The 27,463-nt window shown below is 37.0% G+C and overlaps 1 protein-coding gene across 1 annotated transcript in view; it reads left to right on the top strand.

The window, feature by feature from the left end:
- tweek (transmembrane protein KIAA1109 homolog tweek) overlaps positions 1-27,463 on the top strand; it is a 371,152-nt gene that overhangs the window by 56,331 nt on the left and 287,358 nt on the right. Inside the window, exons 3-7 of the mRNA XM_089106227.1 lie at positions 10,564-10,835; positions 18,100-18,246; positions 19,938-20,150; positions 24,362-24,460; positions 27,032-27,139. Of these exons, the coding sequence (XP_088962353.1) occupies positions 10,564-10,835; positions 18,100-18,246; positions 19,938-20,150; positions 24,362-24,460; positions 27,032-27,139 (839 nt within the window). The remainder of the gene's footprint in view (positions 1-10,563; positions 10,836-18,099; positions 18,247-19,937; positions 20,151-24,361; positions 24,461-27,031; positions 27,140-27,463) is intronic.

The raw sequence follows: 27,463 nt of genomic DNA on the forward strand, positions 1-27,463 counted from the left end.
ATAAGTCCTTAATAATATTTTTACTATAAAATTTTGGGTGGACAGTCAGGGCTGCCACAAAGTCACTAAAATCAATTGAAGGTCCCTATTGGTCCCTTAAATTGATAAAGGTCCCTAAAGTTCCTTTTCTTGGATCGATTTAAAGCTCTATATTCTCAAGGCTATCGTTACATGTGGGTATACGGTTTTTAGCATTTTTGTTTCGATTGAGGTTCTTGGAACTTGTTTTGGCTTGTCTAGGAACGACAAAACTTGTTGTTATAGAGGCTACAGCGTTACTGTCTGGACAGTGTAGACAGACTAGTCACGAAAAGGAGTGACCGCCTTTGCCTCTGAAGTCAATAGGCTAGGAGGCGGGTGTCACTTTGTTGCACACAGAGGAAAACAAAATAAGAGAATGGCCCAAAATACAAAGGAGGCGGTGTTAAAACCAGGTTGCTTGTGCGATTTTTGAGCTTACATACATTTCTTGTACTATTAAACTACTTCATAGTGTCCTTTTTTATTTTAGTAAATTTCTGGTAATAGCCTTTATATTTTTCTATTAACTTCTTTTCTTTTTTTAAAGTTTACGGTTTGAAGTTTCAGTTTGAATTAGAGTGGGAAAGTGCAAATTCCGGGAGACTTGGAAGACAAAGATGCGACAGGACACCAAAGGAAAGAGTGGTGTAGAGCCGTTCCACGAGATCTGTTCTCCTTCTACTGATCTATCTGCAATATATCGCTTGTCTATCATAAGGGCTCCTTCGCTTTACTGTAGAACGCCAGAATTGTTGAACAAATAAGAAATTTACCATAAAGCTTAAGCTAAATCAGCTTTATCTCTCAGATGCATCTTCCTTGGAGAGCGGCGAACCAGCAAACTGCCCATGCACGTAGGTGCTTACGTGGTGTAGGATGAAACAACAGTTACAAAAATTACACAGGCTCTGAAGATGATTGATTCTGACTATTCTGGGAAATCTGCAGACGGAATAGCAGATGTATGTGGAAAAATGTTCCGAGATACAGTGGTCAAAAACTTTTCCCTTGGGTGAATTAAGTTTGCTTATTTTTTAACCGAAGTTCTTTGACCCTGTTTTCGGAAGATGATCCTTGAAGAAGTCGACAGAAACCAGTTGTTGAAAGTGTTAACTTTCCTGCATTCTGTTGAAGTTTCAAAGCCAGTTTCTGCTCACCGTTTATTATTATATGTTGCATGGAAGTTACCCATCGCGACGCAAAAAGACATATTAGTTGACAAATTTAAGCTAGTCCAGTTCTCCAGACTTCCATCTGAGCGAGGAAGGATCTACGACATCTGGAACAACGTGATTCAGGGAGGAAAATATCTAAACTTATCTGAAGTCACAAAAAATGCTTTGAGCATGTCAAACGGGTCTGCCAATATTGAGCGGGTTTTTCGCCCTTTGCGTGTGAGTTCTCAGCAAAGAAAGAGCTTCAATGAATGAGCGAACTTTGAATGCAAAACTGTTTTGATAAATAGGTGGGGCAGATACGGAGGACGTGAGCAAAATGCTGTCACTGAAGACTTGATAAAACTGGACAAATCCGCTAGAAAGACCTATGACTTGTATCTACACCTGGAAAAGGCCTTGAAAGAAAAAACTGAGAAAGATTGGCAGGATTTGGAGGCAAGAAAACGGTTCAGAGAGCAGCAGCTTGCTAAAACCTCTTTGAAAAGACAGACAATAGAGACTTTCGAAAAATCTCAAAGAAAAAGAAGAAGCGTCTGGTTCCAAGGAACAGGCCGCAGAGAGTTACTGAAGGAAGCTCATAACCGGCTCAAAAAAGGCACTAAAAAGAAGGACATGGTCGAGATACAGCTAGCGCAGGCTATAATAGATGAGACTCAAAGAATCAGCAACAGTTAGAGTAAAAAAAGCCGTTACTGATCACATCTCTGTTCCAGTAGAAGAAAGTGCCAAAGAATGGAAACAAATTTGTTGTGTGTTCTAGTCACCATACCCTTGTCTCTTTCATCATATTTTTGTATCTGATTTTGTATTCGAAAGTAAAGGGTTCAGAAAAAAAAGCAGGAAAAAGCTCCTCCCATGGCATGATGATTCTCAGGTGGTCGGTTTCTTACCGACCAGCTGACTATTCTTAGATCTCACGGAGACATTCTGCCAATGATTATACCATTTTTTTTTTCTTTGTCAAATGTCATTTCCTGTTGTGTCACTGCTTTTGCTTTCAAAATCTTTCTGAAGAAGGAGTTTTGGAGTCCATTTTACGTCCGGAATGGTCCCTAAAGAAGTCCCTTTTTCGACTAAAAAGAGGTCCCTTAGTCCCTATTTGTCACTACTTGAACCTTTGTCAGCCCTGTGGACAGAAAGGGATATTATTGTTCATACGGAGGAAAATTCTGCGTGACTTTTGATCTTATTTGTAGCTGAAGGCATCGCGACCTCTAAAACAGAGTTCTCTGATGTTTGAATACATTGAATACGTATGTTTAAATACATTGAAACATTGTATATAAATAGAAGAAAAAATGTAACCGTTTCAAATTGCTGAAAAAAACTCGAGGTAGCACTCGCCCCCCCCAAAAAAAATCCTGGTGAGACTCATGATGCCCCGCCTGACCTTTTCCTCCTCATTGGCGTTGGGTATGTCAATGTTATATTTTAAGCTACATAGAAAAAGATTGTTGTAATGAGTAGGGCAATATACCCCCCCCCATCCCCGCTAGCACCAATAATAAAGGCGTAGACCAAACTTTTTCCGGGAATTAAGAGTTATTAGTATTTTAAATCCCTTTCCCCTCCCCAAAATTCACTTCGTATTGATCTGGAGGCTCAATGAGAGGTGGGATATTTGGGCATTAATGTGCACCCTTCGAGGTGTCAGCAAACTCCCCCTTCTCTCTCTGGCTGCAAAAGGTCACAATTCCCCTCCTTCATAATAGTGAATGTACACTTACACATCACTATGTATGTTTTATATTTTATGAAATATGATGCAAATCTGTTTAGTTAAATGATGCTCCAAAATGATTGTCAAGAATATTTTTCTGCAACAAGAAGTGTCACCCCGCATCGCCTTCATTCAGGCTTAGTCTAAATGAAGGGAACCCCTACCCATACCTCTTTGTCTATTTATCTGAAGGCTCATGGAGAGTTGAGACAATTTGGGTATCTAAATACGCTCTCTTAAGCATCCGACACACCCCCTCCCCTCCCCCCCCTCTGCCTATACATAGACTCTTTTTTACTTCACTATAGCTAAACGCAATTATGCATCACTACGCACAATTTCATGAAAAATCAACTGAATCACCTTGGTTAAATTAATCATTAAGGTAAATACCCATATTAACCACTGATCTTGTATGGACTACGTGACTTTTTAGAACGAAAAACGCCTCTTTGATCCCCCCTAAAAAAAAACAAATTAATATGCATCTGTGGTTATTCTTCTTGCAAAAAAAGAAAGAGAGAGAAAAAAAAGGTCCGCATTTTTCAAGATAAGGGCTTAAAACTTCTAAACTAGGGATCTTCGATACTTTGTCTGGTGCTGCGATTTTTATTAAAATTGCTTGACTTTTTGGTGTTGTTTTCCCCCTTTTTTGAAAATCAGGGAGATAGAGGTTTCTGGGTAGAATTAGAGCTGTAGACTTGCTTCAAAATTTGCATCAAAAACTTAAAATTCTCTATCAGGCTCTTAGCTTTTGATAGGTAACATTAAACTTAATAAATTTTATATATCCAGAATCAGCATAAAAATTGAATTCTTTTGATGTGTTAGTTGTAATCAGAATTCCTTATTTTAGAGTTTGGGTTACTTAAGCTCTATTTTAGAGTTTTCTTCCTTATTTTAGAGTTATTGGGCCGAGTCGCTTCATGTTTACGGTGTGCGTGTAACTGAACCACCGTGTATCTGAACCACAACAACTGAACCCCTGTAACTGAACCACCGTGCAGCTGAACCCCTGTATTACCGAACCCAGTGCAACTGGACCCTCTTGTAACTGAACCACAAGGCAACTGAACCCATTTAACTAAACCCTCGTGCAACTAAATCCCCATGCAGCTCAACCCCATTTAACTGAACCCCTGTGCAACTGAACCACCGTGCAACTGAACTACCGTGCAACTGAACCACCGCGCAACTGAACCACTGTGCAACTGAACCACCTTCCAAATGAACCGTCGTGTAACTGAACCATCGTGCAATTGAATCACTGAACTCAGTATTCTAAAAATATGAGGCAATATCATTGGCTAAAACACAAGTTAGAATCTTATGTGTTCATCCTTTTTGGAATTGTTTGTTTCTTAAAGTCATGATATAAACGCCTGTCAAGATCATTCATAAAAAAAACTTTGTTTTATTTTTGCAAAAAAAAGAAGATCCGATGTCACAAACCATTAAAGCTGATTTATTTCTCTTTTATTCAGATGAATAAGATATTTCTGGACGTTAAGTAATAAGTAATTGCCTGGTGGTTTAGTTACACGAGGGTCCAGTTGCACAGGAGTTTGGTAATGCAGGGGTTCAGTTGCACGGTGGTTTAGTTACAGTGGTTCAGTCGCTTGGGGTAATAAACCCCAAAAATAGTATTTTTGGGGTTTATTTAATTTATTTACTGTTTATTAAATAGTTTATTAAATGTTTATTAAATAGTAAACACTATTTAATGTTTATTAAATAGTAATAAACATATTTGTTTAAAGTATTTGACCTTTGTGAATCTAGATAACGAATTTTGATGAGATGTCTTTGAGGAGATTGCACCTAAAAAGGATATGGGAGGGGGACTGGTTGCACTCCAGCCTTTTTTCAGCATTCCTTCAACATGCCCTTATATTTTAAACTTCATACCCTCAGGTTTATATATCCTCAGTTGTTCTCAACACATTGCAGGTACGTCTTCTTGTGATGCACAAGGTACCTCTTGATTTGGTTGAAGGTGCTCCTAAACATTTTCCGAACGATGTGACGGCGGACACTATCAGCCATTGTAGATATTGCTGGTATTTCCTCTTTACAACCAATAGAGGAAAAGATGTCTTTTGATTGTGTTTGGCATCCTCCCTTACATTTCCCTAAGGTTTGACCTTAATGCTCCAAGCTTTTTTTATTTATAGGATCAAACATGGCTTTTTTTCTTGATAAAAAAACACCTTGTATGTTAACAATAGGCAACTTGCACAACTTACAGCCCTTGCACCAGGGGCTAGGGGTTGTGAACCCTGGAGGCATAGTTATTTAACCTTTGATCTGTTCTAAATGAAATGGTCATCTCAATACTATCATTCGGATGTATTTGGGGAAAAATGACGGTGGGGTGGAAGTCCTTCGATCACTTTTAAGTCTTAAAAAGTGCACTGGAACTTTTGATTTCCAATCAAATGATTACCCCCCCCCCCAATTTCATACAAAAATATTTTCCATAAAAGCCTTATGTGTTAACAGTGAGTAACTACCATTACTTACAGCCCTTGCTCCAGGAGCTGCTGATGGGAAGTTGTTATCCCCAGAGACATGGTTATTTGTCCTTTAGACAGTTTTGAAAAAAAAACCTTTTTTTTTATTTTGATCGGATGCATTTGGGGGGAAAATGGCGGTTAAGAGGTAGAGGCTGATTGTTCTCTGATTACCTTTGATTCTTCAAAATTGAACTTGAAGTTTCAATATCCGATCGAATGAGCCTTTTTCAAAGTTTCTACGACCATCCCTTCTATAAAATCCCTAAGTTTTGACAATGAGTAACTTGCAATAACCTACAGCCCTTGCCTCGAGGACTGGGGGTTTTTTTGTTCACCACGTTTATTAATCGCGTTTTATTGTTCGATTGGAAATTAAAAGTTTTATTGCCCTTTTTAAAAGTCAAAAGTGATTGGAAGGCAACCAGCCCCCCTCTCGAGAAAAATACCTCCGGGAAATACCACCTCGCCGAAAATACCGCCCCTTGGAAAATACCTCCCCTTGAATAATCTTCCCCCGAAATATACCTCTTGCGGCTGGTTGGTATCCAACCGCAATCGCCGGTGATTGGTATCCAATCACTCTCGACTTAAAAAAAAAAACTAGAAATGCCTGGGGATTATAACTAATTTATACCTCGATCCTCCTCTCGTCTCTCCCCTAGAGCTAATTCTGTATTTACCCGAAGGCTCAATGAGAGTTGAGATGTTTTGGCATTAAAATGCACCCTTTGAGGTATCTCCCTCTCTCCCTAGCTACAAAAGAATCAGAGAACCTCATTGCAGAAGTTTAAGTACATTGCAGAAGTTTTGTAATTTGTCCATTGCTTACAGATAGTGATTGTTATTGGGAAACATACGGACATTTTTCGCGTGGGAGTTTTCTGAGGGGGGGGGGGTCTGGAGGATTTTTCGTGAGAAGAACATTTTTGCACGGAGGGGGAGGCAAGACTCACATAAATTCCTCTTTTCCACTTTCCTTAGCACTTCTCAGCTAAACTACAAAATAACAGAACCCAAACAAAATATTCCAAGTTGGAAAACCATATTTTCCACGAGGGGGTATTTTCCAGGGGAGGGTTTTTCCTTGGGAGAGGGAGAGTAAACGCCTAGACCCGTAGACAGTGACAGGGTGAAGGGAACCCCATTAACAGACATACAAAGAGGAAATAAATCTGGCTTTGTGTTTTTGTGAAAACAAAACTGAGCTTTTTTATTAATCATCTTGACAGTCATTTGTATTATGACTTTAAAAAGCAACCAATTCCAACAAGGTTGAACATGTGAAGATTCTAACTTGTGTTTTACACAACGTAAGTATGGTGGTTTAGTTGCGCGAGAGTTCAGATATACGTGGGTTCAGTTGCACGGTGGTTCAGTTGTATGGTGGTTTCAGTTGCAGGGAAGTTCAGCTGCACTGTGGTTCAGTTACACTGGGGTTAAGTTAAGTGGGGTTGAGTGGCTCGGGGATTTAGTTGCACGAGGGTTTCGTTAAATGGGGTTCAGTTGCCTGGTGGTTTAGTTACACGAGGGTCCAGTTGCACAGGAGTTTGGTAATGCAGGGGTTCAGTTGCACGGTGGTTTAGTTACAGTGGTTCAGTCGCTTGGGGTTCAGTTACACGGTGGTTCAGTTGCAATGGAACCCATGTTTACAAATTGTTACCAGGAACTGTTTGATAGGTAAACTGGTTTCATCAGTGCTCCACTGCAATGTAAATGCACGTTTATGTAATAATAATCATGTATGAAATATATGAAACAAATAAGAAAAATATGGCCATATGAAAGAAAAAAAACAACAATTTCTATCAGAGGCTTTTAGTGAAGTATTTTGTGTTTTGGAGCTTTTGGGAAGAATTAAATAGTCTGAGGGAAGAAATTTTTCTGGCCTGGAATACAAGGGAGGAATGGGTGGATATATATATAATGGGTGGAATATTAAGTGAAGTTTTATGAAGATTAAGAAGTTTGTGGGAAATTAGGCAAGTTTGTGGGTACAGGTGTGATACATAGGGATAATTTCCTGTAATTTATTTATAATTTAATCTGGATTTAAGGGTGTGTATTTGTTTATGATTTGTGTAGTGCTATATTCTTTGTATCAGCCATGGCCCGTGAAGGCTTTTAGTATTATTATGTATTATCGTAAAATATTTAATTATATCACTCCTAAATGCGTGGTTATGGAATAATAATCACGTGTGAAATATGATTAGTTTATAAGCTACCTAAGTAGAGTCACATGTCTTTCTATGCATTTATTTGTTCCTTCCCCCATCCATTTTGCATGCAAGGCGTGTTCTTAGAAACTGTGGAAGGGGCTCATTAAATTGCATATTGGAAGTTCTAGTGCTCTTTTTAAGGGTCAAAAGTGCTTGGAGAGCAACCTGCCTCCCCTTGCCCTTTTCTGTCCCTCCCTCTGGAGCCCCGATGATATTTGATCAAAATCTTGAGATAAGAAATTTGTTCTGAAACTTTGAAATTCTAATAAGTATCTTTCCAGGATCGACATCACCACCACAGCCCCTTGTTCAGTGGTCCTAAATTATGTAAATTAGCAATTGTTCACAGACAGGTTTTAGTAGAAAAAACGACCATGTTTTTTTGGTTGTCCAATTAGCTAGGAGCTTCTGGTGATTGTTCGCTATGCCCAGATTCCTAGGAGAATAATCTGAAACGACAAAGACGCTCAGTGAGCTCGAGTTTTCAAATTATATGCAATATCTCAGAAATGACTTGGGGATAAAGCTAAAATTTTCAAGGAGTTTTGAGGTGGGAAAAGTGATCAAGTGGATCTTATTTGAGGAGAAGGGGGGGGGTATGTCGAAAAGCACCGTGAGGATCCAAGTCACCTAAATAGCATATCTGCAATATCCCCGGAACGACTTGGGAGATGGACTTGAAACTTTAAGTTGCCATTGGAGGGAGAGTAGGATTAAATTGTTGTAAATGATAGTTTAATGAAAAGGGACTTAGAAAACATTCCCTTTCATTATGAAAAACATCAATTAGTCCTATTAGCGCAAATCGAATCAATGGACAGACTGTGATAGTAGCCAGGGAAAGAATTCGTGCCAAATACAATTTTTGAGTGATCTCTCCTTTGTGCTTTGGCTCTTAGTCATTTTTGTTCTATTAAGGTTTTTTCCTAAAGTTAATATCGCTCATTATTTTTTCCCCACCAATCTTGGTTAATGTTGTGATTTTCTTTTTTAATTTTATGTCAATAAAAGTCACACTGTTGAAAATACACACCTTTTTCATAAAACGTAAATGATACTTAAGCCGTTTAGAGGGCTTGAGACGGAAAGGGGAGGAATAACACTCTAATGCGCAAACTTTGATTGAACTAGAGATATGTTTTTTTGTTGTTGTTGATACTATGACATATAAATACACGAGACTCGAAATAAAATCGTATTATACAAAACACAAAACCCAATTTTACACATTTTGAATATTTATGTTTTGAAAATTTAAAAATCTTTCAAAGTTTTCACAATTTTAAGAATCGTATTCGGAACAATTTTCAGAATTGTATCAATCAGAGGGGGAAGTGGAGGATGGAGAAAATACAAGCTCAGAAATAAAAGCTCCAACTGCCAACAATAAAGCACTGCCACCTATGCTAACCTCTCCCCTGAAGATATTTGCAAGAAATGTCAAGGGAACTCTATCAATGTTCACAGCATAGAAATTGGTCATCCTGCATAAAATATTGGTTTTTGAATATTTCGCTTCAAATTCTCTACCAATTTTCCCCCGCAATAATTCGATTTGTTAGAGAGAGAACTACTACTACTACTACTAACAACTCACCGCAGCACCAACCCGCTGGAGGCCAACACAGCTACGCACGCTCCTCGTCCATCCCAATCTATTCAAAGCCTCCCTCTTCACGTCCTCCCATGAAGATAACATTCCCTTTAAATCTTTCTTTATGACGTCCTCCACACCAGAGGAGGACGACCTGCTTTCCGTTTAGCTCTAGACGGTTGGCCAAAAAGAATAATCTCTGGAAATCTGTTCTCTTTCATCCGCACAACATGCCCTAGCCACTTTGGCCTTTCTTTCATCATAGACCTATAGAGCGGTGTTGAATCACATTTTTTCGAAAGGCCTATTATTTGAAATACAGTCGGTCAGCCGGGTACCCAGAACAATCCTTAAGGAATTTCTCTGGAAAACATCTAGCAAATCTTCATCCTCTTTTCGGAGTACCCATACTCCAGAACAATATTTGACCACAGTCATCACTGTAGCTTCTAGTATTCTAATCTTGGTTTGCAGACTTATCTTTCTATTCTTCCAAACTTGTTTTAATTTTGAAAAAACACTTCGACCCTTGTCTATTCTACTTTTGACATCTTCACTGCTCACACCATCTTTACTAATAATACTACCAAGGTAAGTGAAGTTGTCCACCTGATCAATCTTTTCATTACCCAACTTCACGTTTTCATCTTCACTTATTCACTTATTAGAGAGAACATAGGAAAAAAAAAGAGATAATAATGCAATACAACACAATCAATAAACTTTTAAATATTGTCTGAGCATTGGGGGGAGGGGGTTTGCAGTTTTTGGAAAACTTACAAAATCCTATAAATAGAAATTTTCTAAATGTGATGAAATTGGAAATATTTTATTGTAGTGTTTAATTGGAAAAAGAATCTTGCATCAAATTACAAAAAGTAGTTGGCCCATTATGGCAATAATCGTAGTATTAAACTCCTTTAATCTTTAAAATATATTATTGGAATCATTTTATATGCAGAAACAACTAGCCTGTCTCTTAAGTGCTAACCTAAAAATGTATCAATCGGACAGGAAATACAAAAAAAAACTAGGTTAACCTATTCCTGCAGATATTTCTAAGAAACCAGCCCTTAGGTATCCCAGCCGTCTCTCTACGATCTCAGCTACCTGCTAGCGTGAGGGAGAAAAGGGGGGATACTTAGCTGTCTAATGTACTTTTTATTCTATTTTGGTATTGTGTCATTTTTAGAGGGTCTTAGGGTCTTTCAAAATTGTCAAAGAATGTTTTCATATTTAAATTATGTGTAGTAATAACCAAATTGTGTAATAATAAACATAGATGTGTAATAACTAACACTATTTAACCGTTTAGGTCACCAGACTTTCCTTAGTAGACTTGCACTTTATTTATATGGATTGGAAGTACATGTCTACAATCGATCATACCTGTATGCAGAATTAGAAGAATATTTTGAAATAGAACCAGTTATATTTGCAAAGGCAGCAAATGACAGAAGAAATAAGGGAGGGGGCAGTGAGAGACTGTTAAATGAAAGAAGAGACTTGGATTCAAGATATGAGCCATTTTATGTCACGAAGATGTGGCGAGCACTGTTTCCTACTATTAAGGCACATCTATTCTCTGTAAGTTTTTTCTTTTATACTTGAACCGTACAGGAGCCAATTTGCCCAAGCTCATAGAACAAACAGTTGAAAAAAGTCCAAAGAGTAGATTTGGTCATCTGGCGGAAATAATTTACAGAATTTTTCTTGTAACTGTATTTTAAGTTAATGAAATGCTTTGCTATAGGCTTAAGCCTTTAAAAAAAAGGATTGGTCAAGCTTTCTTCTGAAAGGTTGATTTTGCATTATTGCCCGTGTGTCCTGCTTAGGTAATTGGATCAGTTGGTGTGTTTTTGATTTTGTTTTGGTGGCTAAGCGAGGAGGAGCGGGGTGTAATGAGGGAAAGTTTTTAAAGGGGTATTGAGTTTTCGCACTTGCAAAAAATAGTGGTCAATGCCAGGAGCGAAGCTAGGGTTTTGAGTTTGGGAGGGGGGGGTTAAAGAATGTGGCGACAGAATCTTTCAGTCTGCCAAAAAATGCGGACACAAGCTAAATTAAGACAGGCAAAGACGCCCAAAGTTCCAAGGCGTGGCACTACGACGCCTAAAGACCTCGCCTATAGACCTCCATTTGGCTTGCCAAACTGTTAGCTCAGCAAGAAGGCTAGTCTAAGAGAAACAAAACTGCTTGTAGTTTTGCAGCTTCATTACAACCTCGGCTAATACAGCATCAACATTGAAACGAGGGAACAGAAGTTGGGTTTGAAATGCTGTATCTTGTTGGTTAAGAAATCTCATATCGTTTTCTTCACATAGATGCTCAGGGTGTGGGGAAAAGACAATGTCTTTTTAAAAAAAAAAGATGTTTCGAAAGAGGAGAATCACCAACGTTGGCGTCTTGGTCCGAACTGCCTTTCATAGGCAGCGCTAGCGCTGCCTAAGTAAAGAACGATGTGGGCACAACGTGTTTTTTTTTCTCCACACCCGGGCACTTCATATCGAAGGAGTCTTCGTAGAAACTTCGAAAAGGGCTCATTCGATTGGAAATTGGAGTGGCTAGTGCCCTTTTTATAGTCGAAAGTGATTAGAGGGCAACTTACCCCCCCCCCCCCACACATTATTCCTCCATACGCAACAAATCCAAAATTTGGAAGCTAGCATTTTATTCAACATAATTGATTTCCACATAGAACATGTCTTTTTGATGACAACACACCCCCACAATCTTCTAGGAAAGGCTTTTAAGTTATGCCTTTAGAACACATAAGATCAATGTTTGAACAATGTACAGTTTATTATTCACTTCATATAGAAGGGGTCGTCGTAGAGACTTCAAAAGGGGCTCAATCGATTGGAAATCGAGAGTTCTAGTGCCGTTTTTAATAGTCGAAAGTGATTGGAGGGCAACTAGCCCCCCCCCCTCACGCCAATCACTCATCCAAACACATCCAATCGAAACTTTGAGATAATAGCCATTTTGTTCAGCGTAATTGATTTCCAGATAGAAAATGTGTTTTAGAGGAAGACACTCCCCCAAAACCCTCAGGGCAAGGGTTTCAAGTTATGACCTGGGGGCTTATAAGGTTTTTATAGAAGGCTTTGTAATAGAAACTTCAAAACAGGCTCATTCGATTGGAAATTCAAAGGGCTAGTGCCCTTTTTAATAGTCGAAAGTGATTGGAGGGCAACTAGCCCTCCCCCCACGCCCATCATTCCCCCAAACACATCCAATCAAACTTGGGAGATAGCCATTTTGTTCAGCGTAGTTGATTTCCAGATAGAAAATATGTTTTTAGGAGGACACTCCCCCACAACCCTCAGGGCAAGGGTTTTAAGTTATGCCCTGGGGGGCATGTAAGGTTTTTATTGAAGGCGTTGTCGTAGAAACTTCAAAACTGGATCATTCGATTGGAAATTCAAAGAGCTAGTGCCCTTTTTAGAAGTCAAAAGTGATTGGAGGGCAACTAGCCCCCTCCCACGCCCATCGTTCTCCCAAACACATCCAATCAAAATTTTGAGATAGTCATTTTGCTTACCATAGTTGATTTCTCGATAGAATATTTGGTTTTGAGGAGGAGACTCCCGCACAATCCTCAGGGCACGGGTTTTAAGTTATGCCCTGGGGGCATATAAGGCTTTTGTTGTAGGCGTTGGCGTAGAAATTTCAGTCGTAGAAAAAGCCTCATTCGATTGGAAATTCAAAGGGCTAGTGCCCTTTTTAATAGTCAAAAGTGATTGGAGGGCAACTAGCCCCCCCCCCACGCCCAGCTTCCCCCAAACACAACCAATCAAAATTGTGAGATAGCCATTTTGTTCAACGTATTTGATTTCTAGATAGAAAATAGGTTTTTGATGAGGACACTCCCCCACAACCCTCAGGGCAAGGGTTTGAATTTATGCCCTGGGGCCATATAAGGTTTTATAGAAGGTGTTGTCGTAGAAACTTCAAAACCGGGTCATTCGATTGGAAATTCAAAGGGCTAGTGCCCTTTTTAATAGTCGAAAGTTATTGGAGGGCAACTAGACCTCCCCATCCCCACACCCATCATTAACCCGAACACATCCAATCAAAATTGTGAGATAGCCATTTTGTTCAGCGTAGTTGATATCCAGATAAAAAATATGTTTTTGAGGAGGACACTCCCCCACAACCCTCAGGGCAAAGGTTTTAAGTTATGCCCTTGGGGCATATAAGGTTTTTATTGAAGGCGTTGTCGTAGAAACTTCAAAACAGGCTAATTCGATTTGGAATTCAACGGGCTTGTGCCCTTTTTTATAGTTGAGAGTGATTGGAGGGCAACTAGCCCCCCAAGCCCATCATTCCCACAAACATATCCAATTAGAATTTTGAGATAGCCATTTTGTTCAGCGTAGGCTAGTTGATTTCCAGATAGAAAATATGTTTTTTTATTAGAACATTTCCCTACTACCCTCAGGGCAAGGGTTTTAAGCTATGCCCTGGGGGCATATACTGTTTTTATAAGAAGGCATTGTCTTGGAAACTGAAAAATATGCTCATTCGACGGGAAATTTAACGGGCTCGTGTCCTTCACAATAGTCGAAAGTGATAGGTGGGGAACTAGCCCCTCCCCCACGCTCATCATTCCCCCAAACGCATCGAATCAAAATTTTGAGATTTTGTTCAGCGTAGTTGATTTCCAGATAGAAAATATGTTATTGAGGACGACACTCCCAACAGCCCTAAGAACAAAGGTTTTAAATTATGACCTGGGGTATGTACCGTTATAACGGAAGGTGTTGTCATAGTAAGTTCCAAACGGGCTCATTTGATTGAAAGTTCAAAGGGCTAGTGCCCTTTTTAATAGTTAAAAGTGATTGGAGGGCAACTAGCCCCCTCCCCCACGTCCATCATTCACTCAAACTCATCCAATCAAAATTTTGAGATAGCCATTTTGTTTAGGTAGTTGATTTCCAGATAGAAAATATGTTTTTGAGAAGCACAATCCCTCACAACCCTCAGGGCAAGTGTTTTAACTTATGCCCTGGGGGCATATAAGGTTTTTATAGAAGGCGTTGTCGTAGAAACTTCAAAAAAGGCTCAGTCGATTGGAAATACAAAGGGCTAGTGCCCTTTTTAATAGTCGAAGGTGATTGGAGGGCAACTAGCCCCCCCACGCCCATCATTTCCCCAAACACATCCAATCAAAATTTTGAGATTGCCATTCTGTTTAGCGTTGTTGATTTCCAGATTGAAAATATATTTTTGAGGAGGACACTCCCCCACAACCCTCAGGACAAGGGTTTTAATTTATGCCCATGGGACATATAATGTTTTATAGAAGGCGTTGTTGTAGAAGCTTCAAACACAGCTCATTCGATTGGAAATTTAAAGGGCTAGTGCCCTTTTTAATAGTCGAAAGTGATTGGAGGGCAACTATCCCCCCCCCCCGCCCATCATTCCACCAAACACATCCAATAAAAATTTTGAGATATGCATTTTGTTCAGCGTTGTTGATTTACAGATAGAAAATATGTTTTTGAGGAGGATACTCCGCCACAGCCCACATGGCTGTTTATAGAAGGCGTTTTCGTAGAAACTTCGGAAAAGGGCTCATTCGATTTGAAATTCAAGGGGCTAGTGCCCTTTTTAATAGTCGAAAGTGATTAGTAATATTTTTTGTTGTTGTTGTTGTTGTTTAGACCAGGGAACTTCGTATCGAAGGAGTTGTCATGAGAACTTCGAAAGGGGCTCATTCGATTGAAAATAGAAAGGCTGATGCCCTTTTTAATAGTCGAAAGTAGTTGGAGGGCAACTAATCCCCCTTCCACTCCCACCCTCCCATTTGCCCATTATGTTTAAAAACTAAATGTTGCCTTAAGATTAAATCAAAATTCAATGTGAAAATGCTAATTCCCAATAATGCATCTCAGCAGTATACCAAGAACGACTGAGGGTATTATATTCAAACTTTCGAGGCTACTTCTGCTCTTAAAATTTAACCAAATCAAGTTAGTGTAAGTGTATCCAAGCAATAAGAAAGTAAACAGATTTTTTTGCGAATGGTATCAAGTTTTCCATTTCAAGTCAACTAGAGGAGGTATGAAACGAAATTAAACAGTACTATTTGTGTCCAGATTTTTAAAAGGGTGTATGTTGTTAAAAATTGCTGAAAATTTTTCTCCAGCATTCTAATAGCAAGCCAAACTATAAAGTCATAAAAAAACGAAAAGATTTCAAGTGTTATTTTCTTTTTCCCTGAAAAGACTATGTCAATATAAAACGAACAGAAATTAATTAAAAAATCTTTTTCCACAAAATAAGTTTTTCAAAGAAAAGTAAAGAAAAGAAAAGTAAACAAAAAATGAGTAAAAATAAAATCAAATAATCTACCAAGCTCGAAACTACCACAAATCAGCATCGATAAATAAATGAAACTCAAAACGAACAGAAATCACAATAAATAACCGAGTCAAAATCAAAACCAGCAGAAATTAACATAAGTTGGGCGCAAAACCCCTATGCCTTCTCAAGGCCAGAACGAAATTTGCACTTTACTGAAAAAATACAAATGAATTTGCATTGTCAGTTTAATATACATACTCTGATATTTAGTAATCAAAATGTTAAAATTATTTGATTTATTAAAGTTATAAAAGTAAAAAAATTTATGTTTTTTCAGTAAAGTGCAAATTTTGCTCTGGCCTTGGGAAGGCATAGGGGTTTTGCGCCCAACTTATGTTAATTTCTGCTCGTTTTGAGTTTGACTCGGCTATTTATTTAATTTCTGTTCGTTTTGGGTTTCATTTATTTATCGATGCTGATTTGTGGTAGTTTCGAGCTTGGTAGATTATTCGATTTTATTTTTGCTCTTTTTTTTTTAATGGAGTTCTTTACTTTTCTTTGAAAAACTTGTTTTGTTTAAAAAGTTTTTTTAACTAATCCGTAAAAAGAAGGAAAATCCGCTTCCATTAGCTCATTAAATACAGTAGATCGACATGTTTAGAGTAGATAAGTAGATCTAAATTTTCCTTCTACAGAGAATCAGAAGTTGAAAGCAGAATTGAGCTCACTTTTTTACAAGAATCAGAGGGAAAATGAAGCTGAACTAGGTAATGACTGCTGCTAAGGAATTGGCTTTCGCTTTAGACTTGAATCGGACTGGTTGTCTACAAAGCTCTCCAGTACTCCAGCCACAGCAGGGAAAAGCTCCAGAAAAGTGACAATACTATCATGCCTTTCAACCCACCATATGTCACAAAAGCAAAGGAGCTTTTGTTTTTTTGTATTTGCAGAGCAGAAGCTAATGACTCAGTTCATTTTGGGGAAATGGAAAAAAAACAACAACTTCTTACAAGTATCCATATATTATTTAAATTAAGTCCAGTATGGGGGCCTACACCAGGGCAAAGTTTAAACAATTCGAAGCACAATCCGTGTAAATGGCAAGTGGATACTGCTTTCGTATCTTTGCTTGAGCACACTTGTATAATCCGGACATGCTACTACCTCCATCAAAGCCAATCCAAACTAACTTGCTCATGTCTAATCCAAACTCTAAGCTAGTTTTAATAATCTACTTTGCAAGACCTACGCCAGTCAAGTCATTCGCAGTGTCGAAACGCAAAAAAAACTTCTTCTACTTGATGATCGTCATAGAAACAAAAAAGCAACCGTTTTAATATTAGCCCTCAGCAAAATCCAAAACGCTGCCTTTGACGCGGTCCTATTATAGGTGGGCATAAGTAGGTAATTTGTCGAAGACATCTTGCTGATGGCCTTGTTGCTAGTTTTCGACAATTTATTGCGTTCTGATCGGGTCTTCGTCGACGATTCACCGTTACAATTCGGCTCTTCGAATCCGTCGTGTGTCCCAGAACGTTGAAAAAGAAAAAGCGCAGATTAAAGGAGAGAAGAATGAATTTTTAAAGTTTTTTAATTGTTCAAATGTTTTAAGGGATCATTCCAGTCCTCAAAATGTTTTTAAAGATAGGGAAGGAAATCTTGAAAACGTTGAGCAGCTGTCTCCAACTCTTTGTAAGTGTTTGGATGAAAATAGATATATGTCACTGGAAGAATCATAGCCGAAAACCCTTTCAAGGCTATTAGCTGAGTTGAGTTATTGTCATTACAATTAGTCAGGGGTATACTCGTTAGGCTATTCCGTGTAAGCTGGAGGCAGTAAAGCTGAATTTGAGGTACGAATAAAAGATCGGCCACAAGGCAAAGGAGCAGGGTTGTCTCTGACCCAAGAAAAAATTGCTTAACCATTCTACAAAAATCACGTGACTAGTCATGCTGTGTAAATATTTTATTATAATTAGTGATCTTTAAAAATGCTTCAGGTATTATAAAAGCTTCTGAAGTGCAGGGGAAAAGAATTAAACAATTGCCTAAAACTTGAATATTAATAACAAAAGGAAAAAAAAGAGTAAAAACAAAATGCTTGGGTTCTGAACTAAGCTCAAAGCTTTCTGAGTCGTATCTTTAGCTTCTTATTTATGTCAAGACCGTCAAACTGATTCTCAACTTATCTAGGGGGCATCGCTGGGAATTTGTATTTTTTGCTTATAGTGCCCTCATCTGTAGCTATTTTTCGTGCTTTTGAGCTTAAAAAATAAATACTCTGCTGGAATATTCAGATAAATTAGAAATATACATAAAAAAAGGCTTTTAAAATATAACAATGAGAAAGACTGTGCTCAAAAGGTAGTATCTTCTGTGCAAAGAAATCTTTGCTTGAGACTGAGAATTTGCAACCTTTGTGCTGCTGGAGTATGAGCATAAATTTGTGCCTATAGTCAACAGATTTAACCTAGTATTTCATTTGTATAAGTTGAAAAAAAAAATATTGGGTGACTTCCTTTCTAAGTGAAATATTTTTCAGGCCCGTATCGTCTTTGGAAATCGATTATCACCGACCAGTTTAGTTTTGTCCATGGAAGAAGGTCACGTCGTATATGCAACCAAACCAGCAGTTACACCGGTTGATCCGTTTATGCATGCGATATCGTGTGATGCTGAAAACTTTAGTGTATGTAATTCATAGATATATATAATTTAGGCTATTGCATCTGTGCACACAAATTCATAGAGTTTTGGGAAATATCTCAAAGAGTGGTCTGAAATACCCTTTTGGGAAAACAGAAAAACTTTGGAAGGATGCTTCTTTTGGCCTCCTTCCAAGGGAAAATCCTCCGAAACCCCCCTTTTTGCCTATATACATATAGTGATGTACTCTGCTTATTGTACCGGTGTTAATGCCAAAGACAGAAGTAGTGATATTAGCTCTGGTTCTTTTTCAGTTTAGCTAATTACTGTGTTGCTTTGGCTTTGGATTAGTATTTGCTGCTCTGCATCAGTCATCCGTTCTAGTGCTGTCTTAGACATTAAGAACAAACTTAAACCAGGTTATGCTAAAATTGTCCCAAATCGTGGCCGACATTCTCGTAAGACTTAGGACTTTACTTCAACGTATTTTTACCATCCATTTATCCATTCTTTTTCTGTTAGGTTTGCGCATATTTTTCAATACTAGTGATATACAGGACATTAGAACACTGTATTTCTGTTACTGTAAATACTTTTATATCTGCCTCGTTGGTATAGAAATCGAAAGATCCGTCGAGTTTCTAGTGCTACTGATATAGTGACATCTTATAATAAGTTGGACGCCCAGCTAAAGGAAGAGACTTGCTTGGGGTTAGGTCCTTTTCATCGTCTCGTGTGGTTATTTTGATTTGTATGTGTTTTCTTTTATTTTTGTTACTCCACTTAATAAACGTGTTAGGGGGTCAAAAATTAATTATTATAACTCCGTGACCTGTGACCTATTAGAACGTAACCTGTGTTTCTACAACTTTTAGCAAGGAACCCTGGCCTCTCTAGCCAATAAAAAAAGCACAGATACAGAGAAGATTGCATACTTCCTCTGCCGTAATATTAACAAGAAAATTCAATGATATTGCCATTGACCAAAGTTGGGTACATTGGGCTTCTTTGGCACTTATTTAAATCATAGTTTAACATCATATTCTAAATGGCTGATTAATGTATTAAACGAATATCAGCTTTTTTATCCAATATTATCTTTTTTTTTATAAATATCTATCTACCTATCTATCTATTACTAGCGTGTAATCCCAAAATGGTAAAAAAGTTATTACCTAAGGTAAAACTGAAGCATACAAAAGACAATACGAAGATTATATAAGACTTTCTTTAGAAGCATTCCGTAATTTTTTTCCAAGCATTGACGTTAAGACTATCTACAAATAGAGAAACACTTTTATATTTTTTTTCAGATAAATGAGATACGACATTATGTCTTTATGTCGTTGGTTTGCTATTAGATCTTGTGTTTGTAGGTTGATGTTTAAAAGTTGTTCTTCTCTTTCGTTAATTAGCTCCTGTAGCGTGCATTTGTTTTGTGTCTACAGAGGGAAACAGTTAATTATCATTGTAGAAAATCATGCCAAATATTCAAGAACCTTGAGCTTTAAAAACTCTAGAATTTCATGTTTGAGAAGAGCTGTATGCTCTGACATCCAATGTTTTGCTGCCAAAATAACTGATTATAATATGCATCCTTAAATTCATTGTTTTTATTCAGTTTGTTCTACTCTTCTGTAATAGTTCTTTTGTCACTTAACGTCCTCTGAATTATGTCGGACGATCTAGCCCAATGAAATCAAGACACATTAATGTGCTGTACTTTTATTCTAGATATTACTTGCAAGAAACGAAACTTACCAAGGGATTTTGGAAGAGCCGCCAAGATTCATGGGAGAAGGTTTTGTGATTTTCTCGTCAAATAGTGTGCAGCTCTATTTCCGTCTAGACGAAGCTGGGCTAGTTGAAGAGAGCCCACAGCTAGTTGAGCTTGCCAATGGGGAAACTGAAGAGCTCAGGCCTCCTATTTGTGGTTTGGATATAAAGGTATTGCTGTCCAACAATTTAGAGCTAACAATTTTTGTTTGATATTGGAGCTTACAAGATTTAATGATATATTTAATAAATTTGGTTTATTTCATTGTCCTGGGGTGGACTGTTTTCTCCTTCTTTTAATATCGCATTTATATTTCTTTAATAATGCTAGTATACGCAAATACAGATATAAGTAAACAAACTCAGGATCTAGAAATACATTTTAAATTTTAAGTGATTTATTAATTGGTATGGTGACTGCAATTTGACGTATTTTGTGACATAAACTCGGCAGAGCTTGTGAGATAGCCGAGAAAAAAAACATCTAGGTTCCCTGGTCATAACTTTCTATTTTTTTAAAATGAGTTGATTGGTCAATGCCTCCCAGTCTTGGGCATACATTGTCAATTTTTCCAATGAAGGCTTCTTCGGAATCAGAACATCTGGTTTTTCTGATCCTGCCGAGTAAAAAAACTAGTTTAATTGCAAAATGTATTAGAAAAACATTAGGTAAGAGAAATAAGTATATACACCACTGAACATTTAACTAATATGTTAAATTATCCATGCCAAAACATATTCAGGGACCCTGAAACTCGACAGATAAACATCAAACCCTAATTGATTGGATCTTCTCGATCATCTGCCCACCTCCAATAGCATTGGCAAAACAAGCTTAAGTTGGCTAAAGAACACAAAACTTTTCTCTTCGGTTGTAATAAACTCTCTGCTTCCTGGTGGAACAATTATAGGGAACATAACTTCGAGCTTGATGTCCACGTCAGCATATTCATTTCCATCTTTAGATATTTTTATGCTCGGGCCATGTAATAAGCTGACACTTCTTCTTACCCCTTTGAACTCTGCAAATTCCCCCATAATTGTGTTTTTTTTTTTGTTTGTTTTATCTCCACATGAGCATTAGCATCCAAGTCGGAGGTATTATTAAGACTTAAAGTCTTCAGACAGACTGTCTAAGCATACGTTTTTTATTAAGAAGTTTTTCTACTTTTCTCTTTTCCCCTAGCTTTATCTTCTTAGTTGTGGCAACTGAAACTCTTCTCATCGAAGTCTGAGCCAACATTCACTCCTGCAATTTTTCTTGCCTTTTTTTTCAGATTGACCCTCTTCTTCGCGACAGAAATTAATGATAAGTCTTTGGCGGATTCACTTTCTCTAACTTTCATGTCATTATCAGCTGACCATTTATGGATAAAGACGGAACACTCTGCGGCATTCAGATCGTACTACAAAACTTTATTCTCCTAGTTAAGAGCTGTTTTTCAAGATGGGGTGGCGTGGCTGAGAGGTGGCCTACTCTTCATCAAATTCAAATCAATTCATTTATTTAAAAACTATACAATCTTTCATAGGCATGGCCCAAGCATGGTATCTATAAGTAAAAAAAAACTATAAGTAAAATAATATAAAAAGGTCACAACTATAAGTCTAGCCAAACTATAAAAGAAACAAAAATAATTGAATAATTGAAAATAATTGGTACTATCAAAACTATACGAAAATAATTGAAATTAGTCAACAGGCGAAAAATTATCAAAAGCTACGATTTATTAAAAACAGGGATGTAGTCTTTAGTCTATGTAGGGTCAGGCGTCAGTTCCCATACGTTTTAGAATAAGTTATCGTTAATAATTTTTTTAGAGGGGGCTGGGTGGGCTGGGGGTCGGGCCATGGAGGGCTAAGTGTTAGGTCCCATAAGTTCTGGATTCCCCCATAATTATGTTTTTTTGTTTGCTTTATCTCCACATGAGTATTAGCATCCAAGTCGGAGGTATTATCAAGACTTGAATTGGTATTATCAAAACTATACGAAAATAATTGAAATTGGTCAACAGGCGAAAAATTATCAAAAGCTACGATTTAGTAAAAACAGGGACAAATCTGGACACAAGGCTTCGTGAATAGCACTATGACCTGGAGTAAACCGGTGTCAATGTTGGAACTTTCACACCCCCTTTTCTGGAGAGCTGGGATCTAAGAGGGATAAAGGGAGGCGCGAAGAAGCTTTTGTAGATGGGGTGGAGGAGAAGGGTTGAGCCAAATTTAATTTACAGTTTCTCGCTACGGATATAAAAAGGGTCAAGATAAAAGGTTCATAGATAAAAAGAGTAAGGCAGCCGGAAATTTCTTTAGATGATTTGTAGCGATCTATTCCGAACCCGTTTAGTTTCTTCACTTTCTTCTTTTGTTATAGAAAAATGCCCAACAGAACATTCAGAAAATTAATTATAGTTTATCCTTTGGCAACCAGAATTTCTTTAGGGTTTGAAGCATTTGGACAGCACCGTTTGCCTTTTTTACAATCAGTCTGGTATTTTCATACTAACTAAGGTCAGAAGATATCACTATCCCTAATAGGATAGTCCTGTTCCTGATGAGGTTTGGGTCTATTGGGGGTTAGAATTCAGGTTGACTTTCCGTAAGAAATGATTATTTATTTCTATTTACCACCGTGTTCAGTTTCGCTACTTCAGAGGTAACTTGTTCAGTGGAATTGAAAGTTTTGCTTCTACCCAATCCAGATACTATTTCAGCTAGGAAAAGATCTTCCGTATGCCTTTTTTTTTTCGTCAAGCTCGATAGCGATTCCATTGATCATGAAGAGGAAGCATAAAAGACCGATCACTGATCCTTGTGGGACACCATAGAAAACCGGCAAATAAGAGGAATAATTATTTTTATGCATTTACAACAGGGTTGCCACTGTCAGTAGGATTTTACTAGATCTAGTAAAAAAAAATCTAGTAAATTTAGAGGATGTAGTAAATTTCCCGAAATCTAGTAAAAACTAGTAAAAAGTCATGACTTATAGTAAATAAAACTTTTTTTTTTATTTTTCATGAATTCAGGGAAAAAAATTATCGTAAACATATGACAATTTACAATTTTTGCTTGTCTGTGTTACAATTTTGCTTGTCTATCTCAGAGACAGACAAGCAGTCACCTATTTTCATAAACAGACACTTCACTTCCGGCGTCTAAAGGTTGACAAAATCAGCTTTCTGTGTATCAAATCTTACCAACTAAAAATGAAGCTATATTGACACTTGGATTTGTGATGATTGGGAATCTATTGGAATCAAAACGAAAGCCAACCACCCAAGGTCATTAGGTGAATCTCCTCAGTTTGAAAATTTTTATTGAGGAAAAAGGAGCCTGCTTAGAGAAATTAAAAGTAAATAGAAATGTAACAATATATATATATATATATATATATATATATATATATATATATATATATATATATATATATATATATATATATATATATATCCAAAAAAAGGATTTTTGAACTTGTAGGTTTCCAGAATTTTCAATCATACTATGAAAACGAAAGAAAAGAGGAAAAGAGAAAAAAAAAGAAGAAAAAAGGAAAAAAGATTCTGAAAATCGTATTGATTTTTTTTTAGCGTTTAGTAAAAACAGATGCTATATAGTAAATTTTTCCTCTCCGATTTAGTAAATTCTTCCAGGTCAGGGTGGCAACCCTGATTTACAATTTGTTCAGCTAGATTTTTTTACGATGATGATAAGATATTCAGGAATGATTTTCTCCATCATTATCTACAGTAAAATTTTCTAATCAGCAAGGCCGAGGGTCTTAAGAATATATTATAATTGAATTTCTGTATTTCTTGGGATCTTCGGAGCACTAATCCTTCTGCTACCACATAGTGGTGGCATTAGTTCTGAAAAATCATCCTTCATCGGTAATGTCAGCAACGTCCAAGGATACATGATATGAGTTTCGAACTAAAGGAGCTCCTTGTTCAGAGAATTTCTGGAAATAAAGATGAATGACAGGCTCAAGTGCGTGTGGATGGTTATTCATTTCGTCCGTTTGATAATTTTTGCTCTCTGGCAAGTAGGAAAACTCTGGTAGTGAACAGAGAAGTTTCTGACTACCTCAGTAGTTTTTCACATTAATGCGGCCCGTGGTTTGCTGTTTACACGGTTTCGGCTACTGCTGCAGTCATGATTAGAAATAATGAAATTGATTGCAAAAAGGCTTTGAAGGCTGTCTATTATATATTACATTTATATAATAACTACTTAGGGACCTTGTTTGATTTCTTCTGTCTTATTTTTTTTTTTTTTTTTTGTATTAAATACTTATGTTATTCGCCAGTTCTTAATGAAGCTGCATTGAATGTGTTAACATTCATCTCAGATACTGGATAAACATTTTTTTTTTATTTCAGTGTGGGAAAGACACAAACTTTCGTTACGGTCCCTGGGTTGACAGACAGAAGGATCAACTGTATAAGATATTCTACCCTCAGAGCTACCAATCTCTTCAGGTATATAGTTTCTAATTTCTTTTTCATCACATATGTAAGCTTCTTGACCTTGTTAATGTGTTGAAAGAGTTACGTCACAGGCTTAAGTATCTAAACAGGTCCATGATTGATGAGTAATTTTTCTTAGGAATGGAGCCATGAAAAGTGCTTTCTCGATAATCGGTTAATGGTTTTAGCATGAATTCTTAGTGACACATTATCAGTAACAACGAAGGTCATATGCCTTATTAACATAAAATTTAAGTAAAAATTTCATGTTTGTGGCGTGACGATCAATTATTTCTCGATAATATAAACTGAAAAACCATCCTTTATTCTTTGGATAAAAATCAAAAGGAACGACAAACTGTATATACATACTTACGACTTCGTCCCTCAAAAGGTTTTTTTTCTAAAAAAAAAAAAATTCTGTTTACAAAAGCATCAGACAATATAAAAGCTAAAACGCAAGGGAGACTAATTGAATACTTTACACATTTTGTAAAGAGAAATGGAAAAATAAATCCTTTTTTGAAAGGCTTTCGAGTTTATAAAATGGTTTATATAAACACTAATAACGTAATGATACTAACAACAATTATTGCGTAATTAATAATACGAATTGAAATTTTACACAGAAACCCCCAGAGAAAGAAAAAATTAAATTTTTTTTTTCGTAAATTAATAATTTATTTCGTAATTAAATTTCGTAAATAAAAATTTTATTTCGTAAATAAAAAAAATTCGTAGTTAATAATACGAACTGAAATTTTACACAGAAACCCACAGAGAAAGAAAAATTAAAGGTAAGAATTTGACCAACAGAAAGATTTATGTAAGATTTAACTGACGATCAATTATCTCTCGATAAGACAAACTAAAATACAAGAATTAATCGATAATTTAAAGTCGATGAAATATACCGTGAATTTTTCTTTCTCTGGGGGTTTCTTTGTAAAATTTCAATTCATATTATTAATTAGACACTAATTGTTGTTAGTATCATTACGTTATTTTTGTTATATATATCATTACTGTTTTATATTGTTATTTTTGTGTTTGCAGTGCAATTTTAGTTTATCTATTTGAAAATTCTTTACCAAAATATTGAATAGAAAAGGAGAAATATTTGAGTATAATCATAATTTTCATTATTGGTCTAATTACCATAATAATCAAGTCACCTAATTCTTGAAAAAAGGCACTAGAACTTTCAATTTCCAGTTGGATGAGCCCTCTCTTAGTTTCTGTGACCTTCTGTTCCTTGTGAATTGGACGGGTGAAAAATAAAAGGAAGTAGCAAATAATGCGTTGAAGGTGCATGGCTTTTTACTACGCAGGTGCAAGGCGACTGTAGAGCGTTGCCTCTCACCATCATCCCCATTATTCTTCATCATTCCTTATTAAGTAACAGGAAAAAACATTCGACTTTTCTTAGTTGGACTCTAGTAATGAACGAACCATGAGAAGTCAGGCGGCTGAATCACTCAAATATTACATCATACCCCAGAAAAGCAGCTTTTCAAAAGATATGTGTATTGCATCATCTCTTGTCAAAAGATACTTGTTACACAATCCTTGCTCTGATGGCTGTGTGAGGGGGGGGGTAGCATCTCTGGAGGCATAGCTACTAGACCTTTTGACTATTCAACATTCAACATTCCCCCTCAACATATCCTGACAGTTTCAATTTGATACCCTCAGCCGTTCCATAGATATTGCTGATACGCTCTTTCGACGTCCAGCATGCACACAGTGTGTTTTGATTGCGTTTGACAGCCATCTCAAAAACTGTAGGGAGTATTATCATCCCAATAGGCCTAGTTATTTGATGTTTAGATTATTTTGAACAAGATGGCTGTTTCAAAATTTTGATCGAATGCTTTTGGAGTGAGAGTAGCTAAAAAGGGCCTGGGAGGGGGCTGGCAGCCCTTCAATGACTTTTGGATATCCCTTCAATATGTCCTGAAAGGTTTAATTCAGTACGGCGTTCATAAGATATTGCACATCTTCGTTTTTGATAAACTGGAAGCATATAGTGCCTTTTCATTAAGTTTAACATACCCCTCAACATTCTTTAAAAGTTTTACCTTAATACCCTTAGCATTTTGGATTCACCCAGAATCAAACGTTTCCCTTTTTATAATGATAAATCCTGCATGTAGAAATGGATAAAATTCAATTTTTTACAACCCTCGCTCTGGGCCTCTAGGGGATATGCAATCCCTGGAAGCACAGCTATTGGACCTTTTGATTGTTTGAAGAAAATGACAGTTTCAAAACTTCGATCAGTGTTGAGCAGAGGGGGGGGGCCTAAAAATGCAGGTAGGGAGAAGGCTGGTTGTCCTTCAATCCTCTTTACAAACCTTGAAAGTTTCATTCCATAGGGGACCCAGAGTTTGAACTCATTTACAGCAGCATACTGCAGGGCCGACACAATGATATCAGTAGACAAGAAGCGTCTTTAATCTAATGCATACATACATAGACATTAATTTATTACTACAAAATTATACAATTAAAAATAATGATGTATATTTTTTTCTTAAATATATATATTTTTTTTGATGATATTCTTCTATTTCTTTATAGCTGACACGTCCTGCTGTACCAGGAGAGCGTCGAAGATTACATTCGTTTGATATCCGCCTAAGCATGTTGAACCAAGCTACATTTGATATCTTATTTTCCAAGCAAAGGGTGAGGTATTTTCCTGTCAAGTTTGTCTGAAACTTCGTTTTTTTTTCACGGTTCAGAATCCAAACTGATTATTCCGCTTTATAATATTGAAAATATTAGCGTCAAACTGTTTATTTAGACTTAATTTTTTTCTTGAATTCCTGAAAATATCCTGAAATATCTTTAAAAATGTGGAGTTTGTTTCGTGAAATAGTGACGAAACAAAATTGAATATTATTTAAATACTTGATTATTGTAAATGATTTTGAGATCACACTCGCTAAGTATGACAGAACAGGAAAACCTTGAAGAATAAAGAAAAAGAGGTAAAAATGCAGATATTTC

This window comes from Artemia sp. Qi Xiang Cuo, chromosome 20 (genome assembly GCF_049724085.1).
Source record: "Artemia sp. Qi Xiang Cuo chromosome 20, ASM4972408v1, whole genome shotgun sequence".
Taxonomy (NCBI): domain Eukaryota; kingdom Metazoa; phylum Arthropoda; class Branchiopoda; order Anostraca; family Artemiidae; genus Artemia; species Artemia sp. Qi Xiang Cuo.